The sequence below is a fragment of the Camelus bactrianus genome, chromosome X (genome assembly GCF_048773025.1).
Source record: "Camelus bactrianus isolate YW-2024 breed Bactrian camel chromosome X, ASM4877302v1, whole genome shotgun sequence".
Classification (NCBI taxonomy): domain Eukaryota; kingdom Metazoa; phylum Chordata; class Mammalia; order Artiodactyla; family Camelidae; genus Camelus; species Camelus bactrianus.
The window spans coordinates 64,655,258-64,681,351 of record NC_133575.1 but is presented as its reverse complement, the minus strand read 5'-3'; the positions used below and the strand labels follow the sequence as shown (position 1 = coordinate 64,681,351).

Sequence of the window (26,094 nt, the reverse complement as noted above, 5' to 3'; positions counted from 1 at the left end):
ACCTTTATGATTTATTTTCTTCTAGTAACTTTGGGATGTGTTCTTCTTTCTCCAGCTGCTTGAGGTGTAAGGTTAGGTTGTTTACTTGAGATTTTTCTTGCTTCCTGAGGTATGCTTGTGTCGCTATAAACCTCCCTTTGAGAACTGCTTTTGCTGCATCCCAGAGGTTTTGGATTGTTGTGTTTTCGTTTTCTTTGGTCTCAAAGTACTTTTTGATTTCCTCATCGATTTCTTCCATGATCCACTGGTGTGTAGTAGCATATTGTTTACCCTCCATATGTTTGCAGTTTTTGCAGTTTTTTTCTTGTAGTTGATTACTATCCCAATAGCATTGTGGTCTGAAAAGGTGCTTGGTATGATTTCAATTTTTTTAAATTTGCTGAGGCTAGCTTTGTTGGCCAGCATGTGATCAATTCTGGAGAATGTTACATGTGCACCTTAGAAGAATGTGTATTCTGTTGGTTTGGGGTGGAATTCTCCATAGATATCAATTAGGTCCATCTGGTCTAATGTGTTATTTAAGGCCTGTATTTCCTTATTGATTTTCTCTCTGGATGATCTGTCTCTTGGTGTAAGTGGGGTGTTAAGATCCCCTACTATTATTGTGTTATTGTCAATTTCTTCTTTTATGTCTGTTAAAAGTTGCTGTATATATCCTACCTTGGGTGCATATATATTTATAATTGTTATATTCTCTGCTTGGATTGATTCCTTAAGCATTATGTAGTGCCCTTCTTTGTCTCTTGTAACAGTCTTTATTTTAAAATCTATTTTGTCTGATAGAAGTATTGCTACTCCAGCTTTCTTCTGGTTTCCATTTGCATGGAATATCTTTTTCCATCCCCTTACTTTCGACCTGCATGTGTCTCTAGCTCTGAAGTGGGTTTCTTGTAGACAGCATATATATGGGTCTTGCTTTGTATCCATTCAGCCAGTCTATGTATTTTGGTTGGAGCATTTAATCCATTTACATTTAAGGTAATTATTGTTAGGTGTGTTCTTACTGCCATTTTTGTTAATTGTTTTGAGTTTGTTTTTGTAGGTTTTTTTTTCCCTCTTCTTTTTATTCTCTTTTCTTGTGCTTTGTTGACTAGAGAAGTTCCTTTAACATTTGTTATAAAGCTGGTTTTGTGGTCCTGAATTCTTTTAGCCTTCGTTTATCTCTGAAGCTTTTGATATCTCCATCAAGTCTGAATGAGAGCCTTGCTGGATAGAGTATTCTTGGATGTAAGTTTTTCCCTTTCAGCACTTTAAATATATTGTGCCACTCCCTTCTGGCCTGAGAATTAGCAGATAACCTTATGGGAGTTCCCTTGTATGTTATTTGTTGCTTTTGTCTTGCTGATTTTAATATTCTCTCCTTATCCTTAATTTGTGTGAATTTAATTACTATGTGCCTTAGTATATTCCTCTTTGGGTTGACCCTGTGTGGGACTCACTGAGCTTCCTGGACTTGGGTGACTGTTTCCTTTCCCAAGTTAGGGGAGTTTTCTGTTAGTATATATGATTATTTGTAGAAGCTTCTTATGTGTAATATGCTGATGTGTTCCTGAGGGAAATGTAACTTCAGGATGTTCTGCATGCTTTTCCAAGACTTGGAGCCTGTTGTTAATCATGTATTCTCTAGCCAGGAGTTAAGAAAAATCAACAATGATCAAAATCAGGTGTTGGCAAACTTTTTTTTTGAGAGGCCAGAGAGTAAATATTTTAGGCCTTGTAGGCCACATATGGTCTCTGTTGTATATTCTTTTTTTTTTACAACCTTTTAAAAATGTAAAAAACATTCTTAGCTCAAATACTGTGAGTCCATAAGCAATGGGGAGCCGAATTTGGCCTGAAGACTATAGTTTGCAGACTCCTGATCTAAGGTCTATAAAGATAGTGATATTCCTTGTTTTATTGAAAGGGAAACATATACATAGGACATTGGTTTTCAAATTTAGTTTTTTTAAGAGCAGACCCATTTTTCAGATAGCATATTAGATGAAACCTTTAGCTATGAAGTAGATTAGGGGCAGAGCCACTATACTTTGTTGTTTGAATGTATGATAGGGCCTCCCAAAGTACACTATGAATACCAGTGATAGAGTGTTCAGGATAAAGAACAATGAAGGTTTGTCTCTTATCACTGACAGAATTGGTGTTAATAAAAATTTTGTTTGTTACATATTCTATGTCCTTTTAAATAGCAGAGTCCTAGAAATACAAATTCTACATCAGGGACCTGGTTAAAATGTAACTGTTTCAGACTATCTTGATTTTAAACACCTTTTTGAGTCTCTTCTTTACTGAATACTCTATGAAATCAGCATTTAAACATATAAGGAACTCTAACTGAACTATTTCTTATAGTGTCCATTTAGTAAATGCTATTAAATTTGTGTGCATGAATTCATCTTAACCAGGTTGATAACATACTCCTGAGATCTTTTAACCAAATAACCAGATATTTGGTATTGCTTTTCATTTTTATTATTGATTTTATCACAGGGACATGATGATGAAGTATTTGTTTTGGAAGCACATCCATTTGATCAAAGGATCATACTTTCGGCAGGTCATGATGGGAACGTTTTTATTTGGGACCTTGACCGGGGGACCAAAATTCGAAATTATTTTAACATGGTAAGAAAAATCTATGCTTAGTGCATATTAAAACAGACTTTTCTATGACAAATTGGTAATTAAAGTATACTTAGTGCCAAACAACCTCTTGTCACCTCTGTTTAAATCCATATAATAACTTAGAATTTGACTGAAGAACTGAGAGTAAGGCCAGTCGAGAATTATGCCTTTAGGGTGACTCATTGTGGTTATAGCATTTTCCAAATTCTGGTTCCCAGCTCTAAATTGTAGAAACCTAAATTTAATAAGCTTTTGGAGCTAACACTAACCAAAATTACAAAAAAATTAATGTTTAAACTATATTCCTAATTATTGAATCACAACAGTGATTGTATTATAGCTGCCTCTGGTAAACCCCATATAGCTTAGTTAGCAATCAGGAAGTTGTTTGGCACACATGGAATTGGATATATGGATACTCCTAAGATATATTTCATACAAACTATGGAAATCTGGTGAGCTATCTGGTCTCCCAGTAGAACACCCTCCTATAGTGATGGGAATATTCATTTTCCCCATATTTAGTGTTCCTTTCTGAAGAATAGTTCTAACAATTTCTAAATCGTTGGCCTTTGAGCTCCTTTTTACTGTCTCTATATAGATCCAGAGCATTAATAAAGCTCTGTCTTTTGCTAGTGAAATTGATTTGTGTGCTTTAATTTTAAAATGGTTATTTTAAAGCTTGCTTTCATTACAATTTAAATATGAAGATAATATCTTGACTTTGCTGAAATAGCACTTTTGTCAGTTTGGTTGTGTTTAGGTCTTTTTTAAAATTCTCCTCAGTTATGTATTTAGTACTTCTTGAGATTTGACATTGCTAGCAATATTTGATACCATCCATTGCATTTTGATTCTCCCTAATGTCTTTCAGAGCTTTACTGTTACAGTAGGGTTCTGACTACAGAAGTCAGAGAGTACATTGGGATGTTGGTGCAACACAGAATCCAAGCAAGCAGAAGCTATTGCCTACTTACTATTTGAAAATTATCTCTTAGGATGTCTTAAAGTGATTCCTCTAAATTTCAGATTGAAGGCCAAGGCCATGGTGCAGTGTTTGACTGTAAATTTTCACCAGATGGAAACCATTTTGCCTGCACTGATTCTCATGGGCATTTGCTGCTTTTTGGTTTTGGATGCAGTAAATACTATGAAAAGGTTGGTACATTTAATTTTTCTTGTAAATTGTAATTTTGGATTGTTTTATTCATAAATCTTATTGGAAATATTCCAGTTAATAAGATTCCCTATATGTCAATAGGTAACGAAGTCATCTTTTTTGGTAAAATTTTCATCACTGCCAGAACATAAGGCTTGGCAGTTCAAATTACTATTAAGATATAAGGTGATGTAGATATAAAAAATTCATTAGGAAATCTTTTTCCTTAGAACATATCCTCTGTACTGCCTTTCAGGTATACTAAGAGAAAAACTTCACCAGATTACATCTTCTACTTATCACAAACTGGGAATAAACAGCTGGTGACTGAATGTTTATTTTCTTGCTTGGCTACTTTACCTATTACTGATCTTATTAAAATACTTTGGAACCTAACTTAACTGGTTCCTTATATTTTATTAGCTGTGAATTTGGGGATAGATTATGGAATCTTGGAGTTGGAAAAGAACTCAGATCTTTTAGTTCAACTCAATACTTCATCACCTTTGAGTGTCTTTCACACAGTTGATATTTACTTGCCTCACCATTTATATTATACTCCATCTATTCTTATTTGAATACAAATAAGCAAGAAAAATAGTTGTAGAAGTTTGTGTGTTTTTTGCAACTTAAAAATAACTAACTTTACTGTGTTATTGCTTTGCTTCTTACTATCCTAATTGGAGAAACATGATATAGGACCAGAAAGTAATACAGATTGTAGGGTTTTGTGGAGAAAAGATAGGATTATAATAATCTAGGTGATTCACTTCTACCTTGAGTGAACATTTGGCAATAGAAGACTAAAAAGTGACACAAAAATTGTCTGATTTGAAAAACCCATGTGCTCTAGGAATGAAAATAAATGCTTATCTGTAAATTTTCTGTGCACGTTAAATACTAAAAATCTGTCATAAAGATTCCAGATCAGATGTTCTTCCATACGGATTATCGACCTCTTATCCGTGATGCCAACAACTATGTACTGGATGAACAAACCCAACAAGCTCCTCATCTCATGCCTCCCCCATTCTTGGTGGATGTTGATGGAAATCCTCATCCCACAAAATTCCAAAGGCTAGTACCAGGACGGGAAAATTGTAAAGATGAACAACTTATACCACAGCTGGGATATGTGGCAAATGGTATGTTATTTACAAAATTAAATTGAAAACATTTTGTAAAATGTTTATCTTGATGCTGCTGTTCTTTCTATAATATATCCCCCTGCCAAACTCTGTAGTAGGTTATAATATATTTTTCCTAATACTTCTATTAATTTTCAATTACATAGAACATTTTACCACACCAGTGTACTTTTACATCTCACCTGGATACAGATAAATGGGTTAGGAAAAACAAGAGTACACTGATGCAGAGAATGTGTTGACTTGTTTCCTTAGAACCCTGAACATACGTATGATCTTGTTGTTTACAGTATCGACCGCTAGGATGATTAAATATACTAACTTTAATGTGTCAAGCTTTTATAATTGATGAAATTCCACTCTTCATAGTACTGGTATTTTAATTTGAGAGTCTGTAGTTAATGGACTGAAGAAGAGGAAATTTCAAAAGCTATGAACTGAAAAGTGCTGTTTACCCATCCTCATGTTTGAAATGTTGAAGAATTATTGAGTGTTGGGGAGGGAGACTGTGAGTATTTATTTAACCAACACTCAATCTTAGAGGATGTTGAAGAAGCAGTGATGAGTGTGATGCTGTATGGGAGGGTGGTAGAATAAGACATTGAAATAAGCTATTCTCTATCAAAAGAACTCCTCTGGTTGGCATATTTCCCTTAGGTATACTGCCTCCACCACCCCTCCCCAACCACCCAACACACCAAAATATCTTCATATCTTAGTTTGTTACTTGTAGGTTTTCTTTCAGGTATGAAGTAGTGACTTGTTTATTTGCAAATGGAATTTATATCCTGACTAAGGAATTAAGTCTTGAATTGACCTTTATAGAAAGAAATGTTGCACATACTTTTATGTTCTCTCTCCTAAAGATTTGTAGAGCAATGAAATGGTATTACACATATGCTAATAGTTACTTTGTTGATGTCATATTTATTAAACAAGGGAGGAACCATTAATATTAAATAGGAGATAAAACTGAAAACATCGAGTTAAAAATCTGTAATTCATTATATTTTATTTTTTTCAGTATATATATATTTATTGAAGTATAGGCAGTTTACTATGTTGTGTCAATTTCTGGTGTACAGCATAATGCTTCAATCATACATGAACATACATATATTCATTTTCATATTCTTTTTTTATCATACTTTACTTCCTGTAAGCCTTGATCACTTAACTACTCTATTAGATACCATTTAATCTGACTAGAGGACAAGATGAAAAGCAGATCTAAAATGTATTTAAGAAAGAAAAAGATCATAGAAGTAAATAAAGTTTTTTTTTTAATTTTTTTATTCTTATATATGTATTTTTTAACTTAATAGACTTTATATTCTTTTAGAGCAGTTTCAGGTTCACAACAGAATTGAGCAGAAAATACAGGGTTCCCACATAGCCCTCCCCACCCACACATATATACTCCCCTACCCTCAACATCCCTCATCAGTGTGCCATATTTGGTATAATTGATGAACCAACATGGGCACATTATTATCAACCAAAGTCCATAGTTTACATCCGGGTTCACTCTTGATGTTGTACATTCTATGGGCTTTGACAAATAGCATAATGACATGTAGCCACCACTATAGTATCATACAGAGTAATTTCATTGCCCTAAAAATCCTCTGTGCTCCATCTATTCATTCCTCCCTCCCTCCCTCTCACCAAACCCCTGGAAACCACAATCTTTTTATTGTTTCTGTAGCTGTGCCTTTTCCAGAAAGTCATCTGGTTGGAATCGTACAGTTTGTAACCTTTTCAGACTGGCTTCTTTCATTTAGTAATATGTGTTTTAAGTTTCTTCTGTTTCTTTCATGGCTTGATAGATCTTTTTTTTTTTTTTACTGCACATATTTTTTTAATTTACATATATGTACTGTTCATTGTTTCTAAGAATGTTTAGAGCTTTAGCTTTTTTAACTTACATAGTTATCAAAGGAATAAAGCCAACCGCAAGATAAGAATTAACTAAAAAAGATACATATACCCTGCTATTAAAAGCAACATTACTTATAATTGCCAAGATATGGAAGCATCCTAAGTGCACATAAGCAGTTGAATAGAAAATGGAGATGCAACATATATATTTTATAGATAGATAGATAGATAGATAGATACAACTCACCTACAAAAAAGAAGGATATTTTGCCATTTGCAGCCCTTCATTCACTTTTGTTTTTCTCTTCAAAAACCAGAATTTTGTAACAGGCAAAGACATTTCCATTACATCAAAAACAACAAAATACCTAGAAATAAACTGAACCAAGGAGGTTACCTAAACTCTGAAAAACGAAATGACACAAAGAAATTGAAAGATTTCTTGTGCTCTTGGATTAGAAGAATCAACACTATCAAAATGGCCACACTACCCAAAGCAATCCACAGATCCAACACAACCCCCATCAAATTACTGGCAACATTCCTCACAGAACTAGAACAAACAATCCCAAAATTTATAAGTAACCACAAAAGACCTCAAACAGCCAAAGCAATCTTTTGTAGGTCTCTCTCTTTTTTTCTCTTTCTTCTTCTTCTCTTTTCTTACGGTTTGATGACTAGAGAAGGTCCTTTAACATTTGTTGTTAAAGCTAATTTGGTGGTGCTGAAATCTTTTAGCTATTGTTTATCTGTGAAGCTTTTGATTTCTCCCTCAAGTCTGAATGAGAGCCTTGCTGGATAGAGTATTCTTGGTTGTAAGTTTCCCCCTTGTGTCACTTTAAATATATCATGTCACTCCCTTCTGGCCTCTAGAGTTTCTGCTGAAAAATCAGCTGATAACCTTATGGGAATTCCCTTGTATGTTATTTGTTGCTTTTCTCTTGCTAATTTTAATATTTTCTCTTTATCTTTAATTTTTGTCAATTTGATGTCTATGTTCCTTTGTGTGTTCCTCTTTGGATTGATCCTGTGTGGTACTCTCTGTGCATCCAACACTTGAGTGATTGTTTCCTTTCCCAAGTTGGGGAAGTTTTTGGTTATTATCGCTCCAAATTTTTTCTCAGGTCCTTTCTCTCTCTCTTCTCTTTCTGGGACCCCTATAATGTGAACATTAGAGTACTTCATGTTGTCCCAGAGTTCTCTTAAACTATCCTCATTATTTTTTATTCTTTTTCTCTTTTCTGTTCTGCAGTAGTGATTTCTACTAATCTGTCTTCCGGCTCACTGATCTGTTCTTCTACCTCATTTAGTCTATTCTTGGTTCCTTCTAGTGTATTGTTCATTTCAGTGATTTTATCCTTCAACTCTGTTTAGGTTTTCTTTGTATTTTCCAACTCTGCTAAAAACTTCACTCTGTGCATGTATACTCCTCTTGAGTTCTCTGAACATCCTGGCCATCATTACTTTAAACTCTTTCTCAGATAAATTGCCTATCCCCTCATCACTTATTTCTTCTTCTGGGATTTTATCTTATGCCTTGGCCTGGGAGATATTTCTTTGCCGCCTCATATCATCTATCTTTCTATGTGTTTGTGGATTCCTTCCACAGGCTTTGGGATTATTGTTTTCTTATTTCTAGTATGTGCCCCTGGTGGATGAGGCTGGACTAGAGGCTTATGCAGGTTTCCTGGCAGGAGGAGCCAGTGCCTGCCCACTGCTGGGTGAAGCTTGGTCCTGGACCTTTGGTGGGTAGGGCCATGTCTAGAGGCCTTTGTGGCTTAGGAAGGCTGTTGCTGGGTAGGGCTGTGCTCCCACCCTGTACGTTGTTTGGCCTGAGGCTTCCCTACAGCCCGTTGGGTGGGGCTGGGTCTTGGTGCTGATGATCCAATCAAGATGTCAGCCTCCAGGGAAGCTCATGGAGATGAATACTCCCAGAATGCCCACCACCAGCTTTTATATCCCCTGAGTGAGCCGCAGCCATCCTGCACCTCCCCAGGAGACCCTCCAAATCCAGCAGGCAGGTCTGGCCCAGGTTCCTATGAAATCACTGCCTCAGCCCTTGTGTCTGGTTCATGCAAGTTTCCATGTACGCTTCTCAAGTGAATGGAGTCTCCATTTCCCCCAGTCACGTGAGGCTCCCAGAGCCAAGCCCCCCCTGGCCTTCAAAACCAGATGTCTTGGGGTCTGCTTCTCTTCCCAATGCCAGTACCCGAGCTGGGGAGCCTGACATGGGGCTTTGAGCTCTCACTCCTGTGGTAGGGCCTCTGTGACTTAACAAATCTTTAGCTTATGGGTCAACCACCCAGCAGGTATTGGGCCTAATTATATCTTGAGCACGCCCCTCCTACCATCCTGCTGTGGTTCCCTCTTTATGTTTCCAGTTGCAGAAAATCTTTTTTGCTAGGCTCCAGTCTTTTTTCGGTGGTTGTTTTACACTAAGTTGTGGTTTCATTGTAGTTGTGAGGAGAGGCAAGCTTGTGGTCCTACCACTCTGCCATCTTGACCGGAACTTATGTGAAAAGTTTTTTTTTAATTGAAATATAGTTGATTTACAATGTTGTGTTAGTTTCTGGTATACAGGATAGTGATATATATATATATGTATATGTGTGTATATATAGTGTGTATTTCATATTTTATTCAAATGTAATCATTGAATTTCAGTATAAGAAATAATTTTTATACTCATCAATATACTGAAGTATTATCAAAAGAGAGTATTTGAAAGACCGTAATTTTTATTTCTTTCAGAAAGGAAATTCTCATGAAAGAAAGATGCAAAGCATTTTAGGTATCTGGTTGAATTTGTTAAAATTTAATAAGATCTCTACTCCCAACTTAGCTTGGAATATTCCATAGAGAAAATTCATTTTAAAATTAATAATTGAATAATTTTTATTTAAGATGGGAAGACCCTCAATAGTAATATATAATTTGAGGACATTGATTAAGTCAAATACAAAGTCTGACATGTCAAAAAATTTAACAGTTCTGTAAAAAACATTTTGTTTGATATATGCTTTATTTTCACTTGAATTCTTTTTAAAGTATTTGTCTAGAAATTTATAGATTAGGCTTGATTTACTACATTTTTGTTATACTGAAATGTAAATAATTTTGTGGCTTTGTACCTTTGATCTCATTAAGGTGATGGTGAAGTGGTAGAGCAGGTAATTGGGCAGCAAACCAATGACCAAGATGAGAGCATTCTTGATGGAATAATCAGGGAGTTACAAAGAGAACAAGATCTGAGGCTAATTAATGAAGGAGATGTTCCACATTTTCCAATTAATAGATCATATTCTGCTAATGGTGGTAAGTATGTATATATTTGTAAAAGGTACGATGAGTGTACTTTAATTCTACCAAGTAATTGCATATGAGTAACATTTTAGGTTTTTAAATAAAAACAATGTTTCTGGTAATTTACATTTTGTGATAACAGATACACCAAAGTGCCATAATCTCATTATCATTTGTGCCTAAAGTGACTTGGCATCACCTAGAAATATAGATGGTGTATTTTCATATACTATTTTCTTTTAACTCAGTAATGTATTTGCAGTCTTTACCTTTGTTCTAATAAGTAAAGTGCTATAATATGTCCAACCCCTTTGTAGGGAAACCAACCTATAAAGTTATCAAAATTAAAACCACTCTAAGTTTAAAGATTACTACCAAAAAAAATGTATCTCCCTTTGTTGAAAAGGGAGCAACGTATCATCTTTCTCTCTTGAATTTACAAAAATACACTGGAAGATAAGAAGCCCTCTTAGGGAATATAGATGTAACTTCTTAGTTGACTCTCACAAGTTGAATCTTAATTACAAGTATTATTCTAATCTATTTTATCTCTTCCTTCACTTTACATGAAATGTGCCAATGCTTCTGAGTTTTATATAAATCTTGGCTTGTTTTACTTTTTTCAAGAACTCTTAGTTTTACTTTAAAATGAAGTCCTCTTATGGTATTTTGGTAAATGTCTTTCTTGTCACATATTATTGGGGTCATTTATTTGAGTATTGTGACATTTTGGAGTCTACAGAAATGAATAAGGTGATTTAAATTTGAGGTGATGCACAGGGAATTTTACTCATTTCCTGATGTCTTTAGTATTCCATAAAATTAAAATAAAAACATTCTTTGTTCAGGTCATTTAGAGTACCTGACTCAGCTAAGCTTTCCTTAACCTGGAACAAGATAAAAAGTGGATTGATGATCATATGTCCAGACCTTCTGTTCCTAAGACATAAAACTTTCTTAGAACCCTGATTTAGAGATCACTACCTTTAATACTATGTACCTGTGCATAGATTTGAAATGCTGTTAGTCAAAGGGACCCCACTGACTTCTCTTTGCAATGTTCATTTGTTTTGAGTTTTTTTTTTTATGGTGCTTATTTTAACAGCTATTGTTTCCATTTCCATCTTTGTTTTATTTGCAAATATAACAAAAATAAACAGGGACCTTACTATAGGATTAAAACAGAAAAGTAAAATTTCTATTGCTTATTTTCCCTTATTAATTTTGAAAATGAAATTTTGATACATAAAAAAATTTTTTTTACAAATTTTCTCTTACTATTTTGAAAGCCTAATTGGAGTTTTATTCGGAAATCTTTTAATGGGCTAAATAAAGATAGAATTTAAGTACTAATAAATATTTATAATCTACCAAATATGTTAAATACACTTTGTATTTACATTTAGGAGGTGACAGAAAGTGTCTTGAAAAAAATTAAAAGTTATAGAGACATTAAATATTTGTTGAGTGCCTGCTTTATTTATAGCACTATAAAAAGCATAAAGAGGGTACAGAAAATGTGTAACAAAGGGATAGCAAGCAGTATTGTCCAGCAGTACTACCTTTAAATCTCCTATTTTATTTAGAGCTCTCATCTGAAAAAGTTTGATGCCTTTGCTCAGAAACTGGTACCTTTCTTTGTTTTTGTTTTAGCTCTGAGAAATCCAAATATGGATATATCCTCTTCCCCAAATATTGGGCTCCGACGTAGTGGTCAAATTGAAGGTGTCCGACAAATGCATTACAATGCTCCCCGGAGCCAGATGGCCACTGAACGAGATCTCATGGCATGGAGCAGAAGAGTGGTGGTCAATGAACTAAATAATGGGGTTAGTCGGTGAGTCAATATAGTAACAGCCATAAGAAAAGTAAGAACTTAGAAAGTACATTAAAATGTAGTATGTTAGTCTAATAACTAAGGCTTTTTTTATTTAGCTGAGTCATGTATTAGTTTTTCCACATTATTCCATTAATTCATTTGATAACTAAAGATTATCTTAAAATTGCTTGACTTTGTGCTGAATGGTTTGAAGAATACTAAAAAATGAAAAGCATGATCTTTGTCTTCCACAAATTTATAGTCTAGGTTAAAAGATAAGAAGATAAGAATACAAATGCTATTAAGTAATAACATGAAGCCATATGTGATTAAATATGTCAGTGGTAAATGGACCCAAAATTCAACAGTGGCTCTGAGGAGAAGGCCATCAACTCAATATTGGAGCAGTTTGGGGGTGCACCATAGATATCTAGTAGACCCCAGTGCTTAGGGTGTATTTAGAAATGTCATTTAAGTAGACTTCTTTGGATGGAAGGATTTCATTAGGATGAATTTCAAACTTAGAATCCCTATCCTTATTTGTAAACCTTAACATTTGCTGTAATACTAACTCCAGATAATGCATAGCAACTAGAAATAGATTTTAAAAAAGAGAAAGGACATTGACAGAGAACGTATAAAATCCATTTCAACCATAATATCTCCCTAACAAAACTTGTTACCAGCTCAGCCAACAAGTAGAAAAATTGATTTGGTTTCTCCCTCTCCTTCTTTAGCAGCAATAAGAAAAAAGGAGACATAGCTAATTTGTAAAGTGAATGCTACCCCCTGGCAGTAGGGCAATTTGAAATAATTCTCTGCTCAAAATGTTAAAAGTAGAATTGAAGGCAGAGACTGAGATACTTGTATGCCAATGTTCATTGCAGCATTATTCATAATAGCCGAATGGTAGAAACAACTCAAGTATCTGTCAGCATATGAATGGATGAACCAAATGTGATATATACATACAGTAGAATATTATTCAGCTATTAAAAGCTCTGATACTTGCTACAGACAGCATGGATAAACATTGAAAACATTATGCTAAGTGAGTTAAGCCAGACACAAAAGGACAAATAGTGTATGATTCCACTTTTATGAAATATCTAGTACGGGAAAATTCAGAGACATAGAGTACATTAGGAAGTTAACAGGGGCTAGTGGAAGGAGAAATAAAGAGTTACTGCTTAATGATTTCAAAATTTATGTTTGAGTGATGAAAAAGTTTTGAAAATAGTGATGATGGTTACACAACTAATATGTCATTAACAAATGGGACCTAATTAAACTTACAAGCTTTTGCACCACAAAGGAAACCATAAGCAAAACAACAACCTACAGAATGGGAGAAAATATTTGCAAATGATGTGACTGACAAAGGTTTAATTTCCAGAATATATAAACTACTAATACAACTTAATAAGAAAAAAACAAACAACCCAATCCAAAAATGGACAAAAGTCCTAAACAAGCAATTCTCCAATGAAGACATACAAATGGGCAATAGGCACATGAAAAAATGCTCAATATTGCTAATTATCAGAGAAATGCAAATAAAAACTACAATGAGGTATCACCTCACACCCGTCAGAATGGCCATCATTCAAAAGTCCACAAATGATAAATGCTGAAGAGGGTGTGGAGGAAGGAACCCTCCTACACTGCTGGTGGGAGTGTAGTTTGGTGCAGCCATTATGGAAAACAGTATGGAGATTCCTAAAAAAACTAGAAACAGACTTACCATGTGATCCAGCAATCCCACTCCTGGACATATATCCAAAGGAAACTCTAATTTGAAAAGGTACATGCATTATTGAATTACACACCTAAAAATGGTTACATTGATCAATTTTACATTTAAAAGGGTTTTAATTATCTGACTCTTAAACCATTGGTTTGCTTATTATTATTTTCTGTTACTTTGACCTTTAATTTGTTATTAGGGTTCAGGAAGAATGTCGAACTGCAAAAGGTGACATAGAAATCAGTCTTTATACAGTTGAAAAGAAGAAAAAGCCATCTTATACTACCCAAAGGGTAAGTTTAGCTTTATGGTACTTTGGGATACACTATTTGCAAATATTTGCAGATACCAGATTTTTTAAAGGTGGTAGTTAACATATTAAGGGATTATTTTGATAGGTGTCTGTATATAGGGAACCTATTTTTTTAAAACCCCAAATTGAGATATATGGTTATTATTAAGGATAACATTAAATAATGTTAGGACTGTCCCCCAAAATCTAGGATATATGATCATTGTAGATATAGGATATTTGTATTAGAATACCATTTTCATATAGTTTAAGTAGAACCTTAAAATTATTGCCTGATCACTAATCACAATATAAAACAAATGCTCAGATAGCCGAGGCCAGAGGTTGGCAAACTACTGCTCGTGGGCTAAATCTGGTCTACTGCCTATTCCTGTTAATAAAGTTTTATTGGAACACAGCCACACCAATTCATTTATATATTTATCTATAGCAATTTTCATGCTATATGGAGTTGAATAGATACAACAGAGATCATATGGCCTGCAAAGCTGATATGTTTATACTTTGACCCTTTACAGAAAAAGTTTGCTAACCCCTGCCCTCGGCTTACTCCTGGCCTGCTTAGACAGGAACAAAACCTGATCTGTATATTAGGAAGATGCATATTCCCAGTAGAAACTGCTAAGCAGGGAGTAAGTTTCCTATACTCCAGTAGGTGTGTGGTAAGCCCCTTACTAGTACTCTGAGGTTGAACAAACTAGTAGCATAAGAATGTATAATTTTGTTTCCAGATCCTGAATGTATAGTTCTGTTCCTGAAGAGTATGGTACATTGGAAAGTCTAAGTTGATTTTAATTTTATGAAGGAAATCTAGGCAATGAATACTGAATTTTAAATGTTTTTTCAATATTAATAAACACAATTTTAGTTAATTATCACATAACTATCTCTAAATATACTTAGATTATTTTGATACCCACTTTCTTAATTTCTATTCAGGTTTTATTAGCTTATTTAATGTTCACTGGTAAAATTATTTTCTTCAAGATTTTGAATGACTAAGATCCATGATTTATATTCCTTTTTCCTGCTAAGCTAATTTATAAAATATCAAACTTGTATGAGACTAATAAATAGGATGGTTAGATCTGTACACATTTTTATTTATATTGAAAATGAGAAACATTTATGTATAGGAAACTTGCCCTTGATACTGATTTATAAGACCTTTAAACTTGTTTACTCCCTATGACATATTAGGATTGTAGTTTTGACATGGTATATCAGTAATAATATTTTATACTAGTAAAGGTTAGAATAAAACAGTTTTTACTTTACATTTTAGTTGTTAAAAAATAAATCTTTATTTTGACCTGTTTACTAAATGCAGTTTTTGTAGTGCTAAAGAAACACGTGTTATATTAATAATTATATGTAGATAGATATGATATAGATATTTTGCTTCATCCTGTAATAAATTATAGATAATGTGGTAAATGTAAATTCCCAGTGGGCAAATTGTTGGCAACTTAGACTTTCAGCACTGTCTTTAATTTGATCACAAAGTTCTCAAAATAGGAAAGTAATCAATACTAATGAAAGTGGGTTAAATATATAAAATGTAGTATCTTTTTAATATAAAAATGTATAAAAATGTATTTTGGGTTTTCTTTTTGGGGATCTATTTCTATCCCTTACCTCTGCCCTCATCCCACCCCTGCCAAATTGATTTGCTTATATATGTGCTTTTGTGTATATTCATTGAGCCTTTCATTTTTTTAAGTCCATTTTCCTTCTGTTTTACAGAATGATTATCAGCCAAGCTGTGGGCGGTCTTTACGAAGGACACAGCGCAAGCGTCAGCATACTTACCAAACACGGTCCAATATAGAGCATACTTCCCAAGCATCATGTCAAAATTCAGGTGTACAGGAAGACTCAGATAGCTCCTCAGAGGTTAGATATCTGCTATTATTTAATCAATGTAATTTTTGTTTCTAGTTAGTATCATCACTTTGGATTTACTTTTTTTCTTTTGATTACTCAGTTAGATTTTAGTAAAATGAGGCTGTCAGTGAATCAGTATCCAAGACCTTGTAAAATCAAAAAGAAGTTAAGGCATATTTGGTATCTAGATTCCTTTTCAAATTTCTTTTTTTCTATGAAAGGCTGAAAGTTTGCACATTGCAAAAAGAAATAGCAATTTGATAAACTTTAGTTTTACTTCTTTTTAAATTGACAAAATTTTGGGTTTACTTTTAAGGGTTACTTTAATAGAAAATTATTTTAATAACTTTCTTATGAGATGATTATTCATTAATAAGACATTTAATCAGCAAATCTGAGCACTATATTGAATTCCTTTGTATATCTTTTCTTATTTATACCTAAGATATTATCTTGGTTGAGAGTATCAAATATGCCAGGAAAAGTTTGGCTTTGGGATACTGAGAGTGTGAGAGCAAATCACAAAGACAGTGAGAGCAAATCTGCCTAGAAATGGAAAGAAGTAGAATATAAACAGTGGTAACTAGCTATGCAGTCCAGAACTTGTTGACTATGTAATTATCAAAATATACATGTTTTCTGTAATTGTTGATTTTACCAGTCTTGGAGATTTTACTGAGTAATTATTTTTTCTCAGACCTACTTCTTTCATGGTAATGGAATAAAGACTATAGCAGTTATTTTCTTAATGTTCCTCTCTTCTCCAGTCCTTTACTTTTGTTCTCTTAACAGCTGTAGTTGTTAAGTGAATAATGAAGGTTTAATTATGTATTGACAATGTATGGTACACCTATTCTCCAATCATTCACAATTCTTTAACTCTTATCAATGATATCGCTTCTTCTCTCCCCCACCCATGATAATCTTGATCTGAAAAGAATGATCACATCATCAAGAATTGATGTTACCGTTTTAATGTAATAATAGTGTTGTGGTTATAATTTTAAAAAGAATCCTAATCTTAAATATTTATAGTGAAAAATTTTTCCCTCAGGATTTACTTCAGAATAATCCCTGGAGCATGAGGCAGTTGTGAGGGGACATATAAAACAAGATAGTCACTGAGTCATTGTCTAAACTGGAGGTTGTGTACGCAAGGGTTATCTATTTCCTCTACTTTGGTATATTTGACAACTTACAGAATAAAAAGATTATTAACTTTTATGGAGAGTAATTATATTAACTTATTTAAAGGCATATAGATATTTTTAAAACAATGATTTTAAAAAAATTTAAGATGGTTATATTTGTGAGTCTTAAGGAGTCTATTGAGTCTTTGAAATAATAAAAGATGCCTGATCAATAAGATAGTAGATGCTAGAAATTTTTAAATACTTGATAGACTTAGCTGTGAGTTACAAGTATGTGTAGAAAAATGATTCTATACATTTTAACTAGAACTTTTTTAGAGGGACGAATATAAAAAGTTTTATAAAACAGGTAATATATGCTAGTTAATAATAACCATATATCTCAATTGTTGACTCTGTTGCAGGAAGATGAAACAGTTGGCACGAGTGATGCTTCTGTAGAGGATCCTGTTATTGAATGGCAAAGTGAAAGTTCCTCCAGGTAGTTTTAATGGTTTTGATTTGGTCAAAATTATTTGTCAGTTTTAATGTGAAATTATGTTCTTGTAGGAATTTGGTAAAGCTGTAATATTTTATAGTAGAAAGAATATTGGGTTGGAAGCCCAGAGACCTGTTGTTTTATCCTGGCTCTACCAGTATCTTTTTGGGCATGTCACCATGGGCTTTTAGTTCCCCTCATCTGTAAAATAAGATTCTTTGTAAATCCAAGATTCTACATCTTGGCAGGCTATCTGTATTTATTTCAGGTTTAAAACAACTATATTTAACCATTTCCAGGGATAAGGAACATCTTTATTTAAAGAAGCTTTTGTGATTTGGACAGGAATTTTGAATTTTAAATCCTGCTATGGGAAACTAAGCATTATACTTTATCCAAGAAGTGTTTCACTGAAATCACTTAGGTAACGATAAAAATTCTATATTGATATTTTTATCAATATTTTTAGAGCAAAATCAAACCATGTCATTTATAATGCTGGCTGATTACAAAAGATCATCTTTCAATTATGAGGCAAAACTCTTCCTCTTCTAAATGTACATATTCATAATTTTGCTTTATTTACAGTGATTCATCAAGTGAATATTCTGATTGGACAGCAGATGCTGGAATAAATTTGCAGCCTCCAAAAAGACAAACCAGACAGGCAACACGGAAAATATGCAGCAGCTCTGAGGAGGAGAATTTGAAGTCACTAGACGAGAGGCAAAAGAAACCTAAACAGACTAGAAAGAAGGTTTGTAAGTTTACAGGATGTTTTTGTTGTTTTTTTGTTTTTGCCTTTGATACTTAACTATTTAGTAGCAGTACTTAACTTTTTTTTAAAAATAATATTCCATATGAGAAACTAAGTAAAATTGTATAAAATGATTTTAAAATGTTAAGAGTCTTTGAAATTTTTCTTTCATCAAAAGTAGACGCTGGATATTTTCATTATTATATTAATTGTTATTAAATTAAAACATATTAACAGTTATTTGTTAAAATGAAGTAGAGTTTTAAATAAGCCACTATAGGATAAAGTGTTATTCTTGTCACCAGTCATAAATTTCTATACATTTTTGACTTAAAAAAATGGAAGGATATGAAAAATTGAATAGGGGTCTTCTATTTATGTTTTTATTTCACCCAAATGATGTATGTTTTCCCCACTATAATTTCATTTGAACGATGTCAAGATTTAATCCACATAGTTCTTTGAATAGTAATTTAAATATGTATTATGTATATATTCTGTAGCTTCTTGTGTTAGTAGACTGAATTATCTTCTTGATTGTCATCATTTTATTGGCAAGAAGTTATTGTGTTACTTTTTTTGAATTTATGTGATATTCTAGGGACATGAAGAGTAAAATTTGTGGCTTTTAGATAGTATAAAGTGTCATATTATAAGCCAAAATTGAGCAACATGTTAAAGAATTCACTTGATTGTTCTATTGGTACAAAAATTGTACGTGATTAATTGGTAAAAGCAAATGTCTAAAATTTGTATATTTTAAGTCTTATTATAACCTGATGTTTTAAATATTCTCTGCCTGCTATGTTTCATACTACTGTTCATATATTTATAGTTTATATATTTGTGAACTATATTTTAGAAAGGAGGACTGGTTTCTATGGCAGGTGAGCCCAATGAAGAATGGTTTGCCCCTCAGTGGATCTTGGATACCATACCACGACGTTCCCCATTTGTCCCACAGATGGGAGATGAGGTAATTGTTACCTGTTATAATGTTTTTCTGTTGGAACCTCAAAAGCTCTCACTTTAACCAGTTTTAGGGCATTTATATTCTCAATTCTTGTATAGTTATATGTATACTATTTTAACTATGCTGCTCAATTATATATTTCTTATAGACAGTGACTGAATCTTATTAATTTTGTGTCATTTGTAGGGCCTGACATAGTCTTCAGTATAGTAGATGATCAATAAACACTGAGATTATTGGCTTGTAAAGTCATGAAATAATTATCTTTATTTTTATCTTAATTGCCACTTAGTAGAACTGAGTACTAGTTTGAGTCCTAATTCAAGTCCTAATACTGTTTAAGAAAAAAAAAAAAGAAAAAAGAAGCAGCCTACGCTCAACCTGATAGAAAATATTCTAGAGAATGATTACCTCTTTCAGTGCTTAAGGGAATGTCATTTCACAAACAAGGCCTATCTACTGAATGTATGATTGAGTAACATAGCCATATTTATGATTGGTCAGTCAAAAATTGATTTAAATTCTATACAGTGAAAAATTTTTATTTTATTTCCTTATGAAAATTATGGCAGTATTGTAGTATTTGAGCCCTAGTTGGCTTGTATAGTCTCTGATACATTGATTAATCATTCATTTTTGAGTGATTAAATGCTTATGCACAATTTTCAACTTAAGACTGATAATAGAAATATAATATTATCATTATAATAAAAGAAGGAACAAAACCTTGGAAATGGTTCTAAAAGTCTTGGGATCAATAAAGTTTTCACCAAACTTTTCTATAATTTCCTTTTATATATGCTTTGTACCAGAGATAGCTACCAAGTAACCTTATGAATAAGCTACTATTTGCTGATTATCTTTTTTTTAATTGAAGTACAGTCAATTACAATGTGTCAATCTTTGGTGAACAGCACAATGTCCCAGTGATTATCTTTTAATATTAAAATGTTTCCTTCCCTAAATGTGTTGTATAAGTATTGGACTTTTGAGCAATGCTTGTTTGTGTGGTTATTTTAATAAAACATGTTCTGAATGAATGCAGTATAAAGAAACTTTTTTAAAAGAGCTTTTTTGGGGACACATCCAAAATCACTATTTCTTATATTTATTGCCTGTTTTAATGGAGGCTTAGGAGAAATAATTTTGAATTAATCTTAGAACAGAATAAGGATCTGTATACTCTATGATCTGATGAGACTCTTCTATTCTATAGGACCATATTTACCTTTTCCTCTATTTTGTTAAACACAGTGCATGCTTATATGCTTTAAGACTAATGTGTGTTAGGTAATGACAGTTGTTCAGATAATGGAAAAGGTATATTAAGTGAATCAGACAGTGAAATACATGAATTAAAGAATGTTTTTAAAGAACTCAAAGTCAGAAATATACTTTTTGTATAATCAATATCTTAATGACTATATTACTTTTTACTCAAAGTGTTAAGTCCCTGTTATTTTGCTTGGAATACCCCTGCGCATAGGTCATTGCCTCTTGCAGTGTTCATTCTTCAAGGTTCAACTTCAATGCCAACTTTACCTGCATGTTATCTCTATTTCCCATTTGCCTGCCATTCCTTCATGAGCTTCCCCATCTAAATCATTTTTCTCTTATGATACATATTACATTCTGCCTTGTATTATGCTCATATATCTACATTTCTGTCCATATCCTTGAGGGAAAGGATTTTATTTTGACGTGTTAGCACAGCATCCAATACCTTATACATACATACTTGATCAACATTTGTTGATTATAGGAATAAATATATAATAAAGATATCTGAATAGCATACTTATTTTTTATCCCTATAGTTATATTTATATACTAATATTTAAAGCTTATTATTTTTTCTTATTTTTTAGCTATTAGAAATTCTGCCTTAGACAGTGTTGATAGGTAGAATATGTCAGTGTATTTTTAAAATCTCATAGTATGGTATTTTTATGTTACACTCTTCCATTTATTTATCTCTGCTACCACTTTAAAATTATTGTGGAGAACATAAGATTTTGACAAATTACTTAACTTCTCTGTGCCCTAGTTTCCTCAACTGTAAAGTGAGGATAGAGGTATTGACCTCTATAGTGTTCTGGAAAGGGTTAAATCAATGGATATTTGTAGGGCACTTAGATGCATGCTAGTTTCTCTGTCCCTCCTTACTGTTGTTAATCTTTAAAACACCTCTGCCAGCAGAGTTTCCTCTTCATTTTACAGGTGAGCATGTGGAAAACCAGAGTCACATGGCCTATAAGGGTAGCACCAACAGCAGTCAGGTCTCCTGACTTCCTCCTTGTCCCCAAAGTTTTCTTTGTGTACTGTCTGTGGGGCATTTGGATTAATAATAAATCAAGGAAGCAGAGAGAAAGAACTCCTACAAAGTAGGCCTGCTGTTTGGAAGTACCTACATGTACAAGAAGGGCAGAATTACTTAACATATTCTACTGGCAAGCTTATCTTTAGCTTCCCAGGCACAGAGTGCCCCCAGGGATATTTAGGGAACATTACTGCAAGGACATTCACACTGGCATTGTTCCACCCTAGTGGGTACATGTTTGGGACAATCAGCCATATCCAGGGTTGGCACTAACCTGGAAATGTATTTTGAGCTTTAGGGGAAACTAAGATTTTTGTGGTTGGTAGGTGATTTAAACCTATCAGTATGGTGTGAAGATGAAAAAAAAATATTGTGGGAGAGAAACTTTTTTTTAATGAATCAGAATATAGTGGTGAATGTTGTCTTAAGGAGGTAAAGGATTTTACCAAGCACTAGGATTCATTTTCCATCCACACCATGCCAGTTCTGATGTTAATTGTCGCAAAAAAATTTTAATTTGACTGGAAGTTACTGTATTTTGTAGCCTGTGGTTAGAAATATATATACATATACATATATATACATTGTATATAATGCATAGGCTATTAAAATGTTGATATTTCAGAATGTCAATTACAGTTTGAAATATATTACTTTAAAATATGACCATTTTGTGTACATTTGTAATTAGTCTGGGTCTTGAGAAATTTGTGAAGGTGCTAGGGACAAAACGGACTGTGTGTGCTTTTATTATACAGTGCTTAGTGCAGGACTACATAGGCATGAGTACTGAATGAACATTATCTGATGATGACAAGTACCTTTGTTGTATACATTTTTTCATAATTATAACTGTTTTTTATAAACAGAAGAAGACATTTGTAGGAATATTTTGGGATGTAGAGAGTTGTCAAATAGAATGCTGCTGTTTAATACCTCATGTGTTTTTTTTTAGCTTATTTATTTTAGGCAAGGACATGAAGCTTATGTACGGGCTGTAAGAAAATCAAAAATATACAGTGTTAATTTACAAAAACAGCCATGGAATAAAATGGATCTCAGGGTAAGTTTGCCAAATTAACAAGCCATGCAAGTGAAGTATCATGGGAATTAACTTATTTGCCTATAGGCTTGTTCTCAGTTTCGTCCATATTTCATTGTTGATTGTCCGAGATAAGGTGATGTACCATACTCTTGTATAGCTGAGTGTTATGGATCACACTTTATGTTTCCTGAAATTTGTATGGCTATTGTCTTGATTATTTGACCTAATTTCCTTCAAGTTTCAAGTCCTCTAGTGTATATCACTATAATTGAAACAAAGAAATAGTTCCATGGTGTGGATATTTTCTTCAGCAGCTTTATACATTTTGCAAGCTCCATAAACTGTGACTACGTGTGTGGACCACACACACCCACAAGATTCTGGCAGCTTTAGGATGTAGTAAATACAAATCCTAAGAAACTCATGACTTTGTGGTGCTTTATGTCTCATCTTTTTGATATAGTACCTATGTAGCTACATGTTTTGAGTAAAATAGAAGTGTATATTTTTAGAGAAGGATTTCCTTACTATAAACACATATTCATTCATTCATATATACATATATGAATACAAGGAAACAGGGTTACATTTTATTTAGGTTTACATGTGTTTTGTTCTTTTGGGTTTTTTTTTTTTTTTTGACTTGGAGAATAAGAGACTAAAGGACAATTTTATGATGGTTTTCCAGGTAAATGAATGGTCTTGTATAATGATGCTTAGCAGGAAGTATATAAGAGAGAATGTGTATATTTACTGAAATAAAGATTTAGACACATAAAATGATATTAAGGTTGTAAGATGTTAAAATAATCTTATCAAGTGAGCTTTACATAGTCATTTCTTGGGAAATAAAGGATGCAACCATCTATTCTGAATCAGCTGAAAATTGCTTTTATTGTTGTTGTTTTTAAGAATCAGAGGAATGAATAAACCATATGATTTTGTATTTTAAATTCTAACCCTGTGGTTCTAGGAAATTGTAGGAGGCAGCAAATGTGTGGTATAAGAGCCTGGACTTTGGAATAAAACCTGAATTTCAATCCCATCTCTGCTATATACTAGTGTATAACTTTAAGCAGATCACTGTACCCATGAGGCTCAGTTTTGTCATCTATTAAGTGTAACTAATAACAGTGTATAGAAAAAAAAAGAAAAAAAATTAACAGTACATAAGGATGGTATTATAAAATATTATTGTAGGCATTCAAATATATGTCCTTTCCCCAGGCATATACATACATGTCCATCTGCTTACTTACAAACTGTATTTCTTCTAAAGGAGTGATTCTTAACCAGCAGAGTGATTCTTAACTCCCCAGATAAAAAGCTGTGGAGTTTTTTCAAAAAATATATGACTGAGCTTTACTGAAGACATAGTGAACTTAATTCTATGGTAATAGGGTTTAGGAACGTGACTTTAAAAAAGGTTCCAAAGGTGATCTGCTGCTTATGCTTGGTTTGGAGCCTTGCACTAAATTACAAACTGCTATTAAGTGGTCAAGAGCCATGTCTTACTACCTTTAACACTTAGTGGAGTGCCTTGAATTTGGTGGGTATTCAGATAATTTTTAAATTGTTTAAATAATAATGAAATAATATGCAAATGTTAAGCAGTTATTTATATTGAAATTAATAATTTATTGGTATCCCCATGATTAGGAACAAGAGTTTGTTAAGATTGTAGGAATCAAATATGAGGTTGGACCACCTACACTATGCTGCTTGAAGCTTGCATTTCTGGACCCCATTTCAGGCAAAATGACTGGAGAATCTTTTTCCATTAAGTGAGTATCTATCTCTGGTTGTGTGTGTGTGTGTATGTGTTTGTGTGTGTGTGTGTATGGGAAGATGCAAGAATCTGGGGTCATTGAAATTCTTCCTTAGGTATGCATCTTAACTATCTAAGGGCCCATATATCCAAAACACAGAATGCTTCACCCTGAATTCTTTTCAGGGTGTGCTATAGGTCAGCAACTACAGTGGCTAATGACTTGATCCTTATAGAACTGGAATAGCAGACAACATTTTTTTTTGTTTGCATTTATATATAGCTGTTAGTGTGTATGGTTTTATGTGTGTATATATCTCTATGAGCTTTACTTAACCTCTTTCAGTTTATACCTTCATCTGTAAAACAGAAGTGTTTATATGTTCTTCAGGGTTGTTGTGAGTTATAAAAGAAAAACCTTTATAAGTGTATTTGAAATGTGTAAGTTGCATTTATTTCTGTTAATATAGTCAATGCCACATTTCTTAAAGTTGAGCTTGAAGTCTAAGAAGGTGAAAGAACCTCAATTCCTAATTTTCTTTGAAAATCCTTAGTATAAAATACCTTATCTTTAGCTTTAAGTACCTCCATTGGCATCTTTATATTATAAAGTGATACAGCAGTAGGCAGGTCACTGCCAAAGACATCAAAACAGGTGGAGTTTAATTAAGTAAAGGCATTTGTTGGGACCTTGAGATTTGCAACATTTTGCTTAGTGGCTTCCCATTTAAACATATATTCCTGGATATTTAGAAAGTAATACATACTTTTATGTCTCTATACTGATTCACGTGTGCTTTGTTTTGTCTACAGGTATCATGACATGCCAGATGTCATTGACTTCCTTGTGCTACATCAGTTTTATAATGAAGCCAAAGAAAGGAACTGGCAGATTGGTAAGTATAGAATTCCCACTTAATAATTACTATTGAAGTAGAGTAAGTAACTTTTTAACTCTGATTTAACAGAAAGAAACCAGTTTAACATGTAGCCTGAATAAACTAGCCAAAATTAGAAAAATTAAAATTTTCTTTTCAGTTATGTTTAGGTGGTTTTATGCACATTGTGTGTGACATAAAACCTTTTCTGTCAATGCCTACTCTATTAGAATACAAAACTGAATTTAAAAGAAAATCTTCAATTGTCAATTGCCCTAAAATTGAGTACTTGGGCTCTTAATCGACCTTTACTGTTTGTGGTTTTCTCTCTCTTTTCTCTCTCTCTCTTTCTCTCTCTCTGTCTCTCTCTCTCTCTCTCCCTCCTCCTCCCTCCCTCCCTCTCTTTCTCTGTCTCCTTCTGCTTCTTTTTACCTACCCATCTACCCTCTTCTCTCCCTCTCTCCTCATTTCTTCCTTTTGTTCTCTACCCCTCTCTTTCTCTCCCTTTCTATTACTTCCCCTTTTACTACCTGTATAATCTTGAGCAAGAGTTTAACGTCTCTGCCCCTCAATTTGATTATCTGTAAAATGGGAATCACATCAGAACATACCTATAAGGTTGATGTGAGCAATAAATGAGTTAATCTATAGAAAGCACTTAAAGTGGTACCTAACATAGAGTAAATCCTGTTATTGTCTACTATAATTACTTTTAAATTCTTCTTTCTTACATGGAAGAATCATTATTGTCCACAATAGTTAGTTTTGTATTTCTTAGCCATCAGAGGCAGAAAACTAGTATGAAGAGATTTTTAACAACAAAAAGGTGAAACAAAATATAA

The 26,094-nt window shown here is 33.3% G+C and overlaps 1 protein-coding gene across 5 annotated transcripts in view; it reads left to right on the top strand.

Annotated features, from left to right (window-relative positions):
- Positions 1-26,094, top strand: part of BRWD3 (bromodomain and WD repeat domain containing 3) — a 130,639-nt gene that overhangs the window by 69,504 nt on the left and 35,041 nt on the right. For all 5 annotated transcript variants that reach the window (XM_074360032.1, XM_045512672.2, XM_045512671.2 and 2 more), the window contains exons 15-27: positions 2,491-2,625; positions 3,655-3,783; positions 4,704-4,929; positions 9,961-10,128; positions 11,770-11,953; positions 13,882-13,975; positions 15,742-15,891; positions 17,438-17,514; positions 18,100-18,268; positions 19,131-19,244; positions 22,517-22,624; positions 24,266-24,390; positions 25,188-25,270. In XM_074360032.1, the coding sequence (XP_074216133.1) occupies positions 2,491-2,625; positions 3,655-3,783; positions 4,704-4,929; positions 9,961-10,128; positions 11,770-11,953; positions 13,882-13,975; positions 15,742-15,891; positions 17,438-17,514; positions 18,100-18,268; positions 19,131-19,244; positions 22,517-22,624; positions 24,266-24,390; positions 25,188-25,270 (1,762 nt within the window). The remainder of the gene's footprint in view (positions 1-2,490; positions 2,626-3,654; positions 3,784-4,703; positions 4,930-9,960; positions 10,129-11,769; positions 11,954-13,881; positions 13,976-15,741; positions 15,892-17,437; positions 17,515-18,099; positions 18,269-19,130; positions 19,245-22,516; positions 22,625-24,265; positions 24,391-25,187; positions 25,271-26,094) is intronic.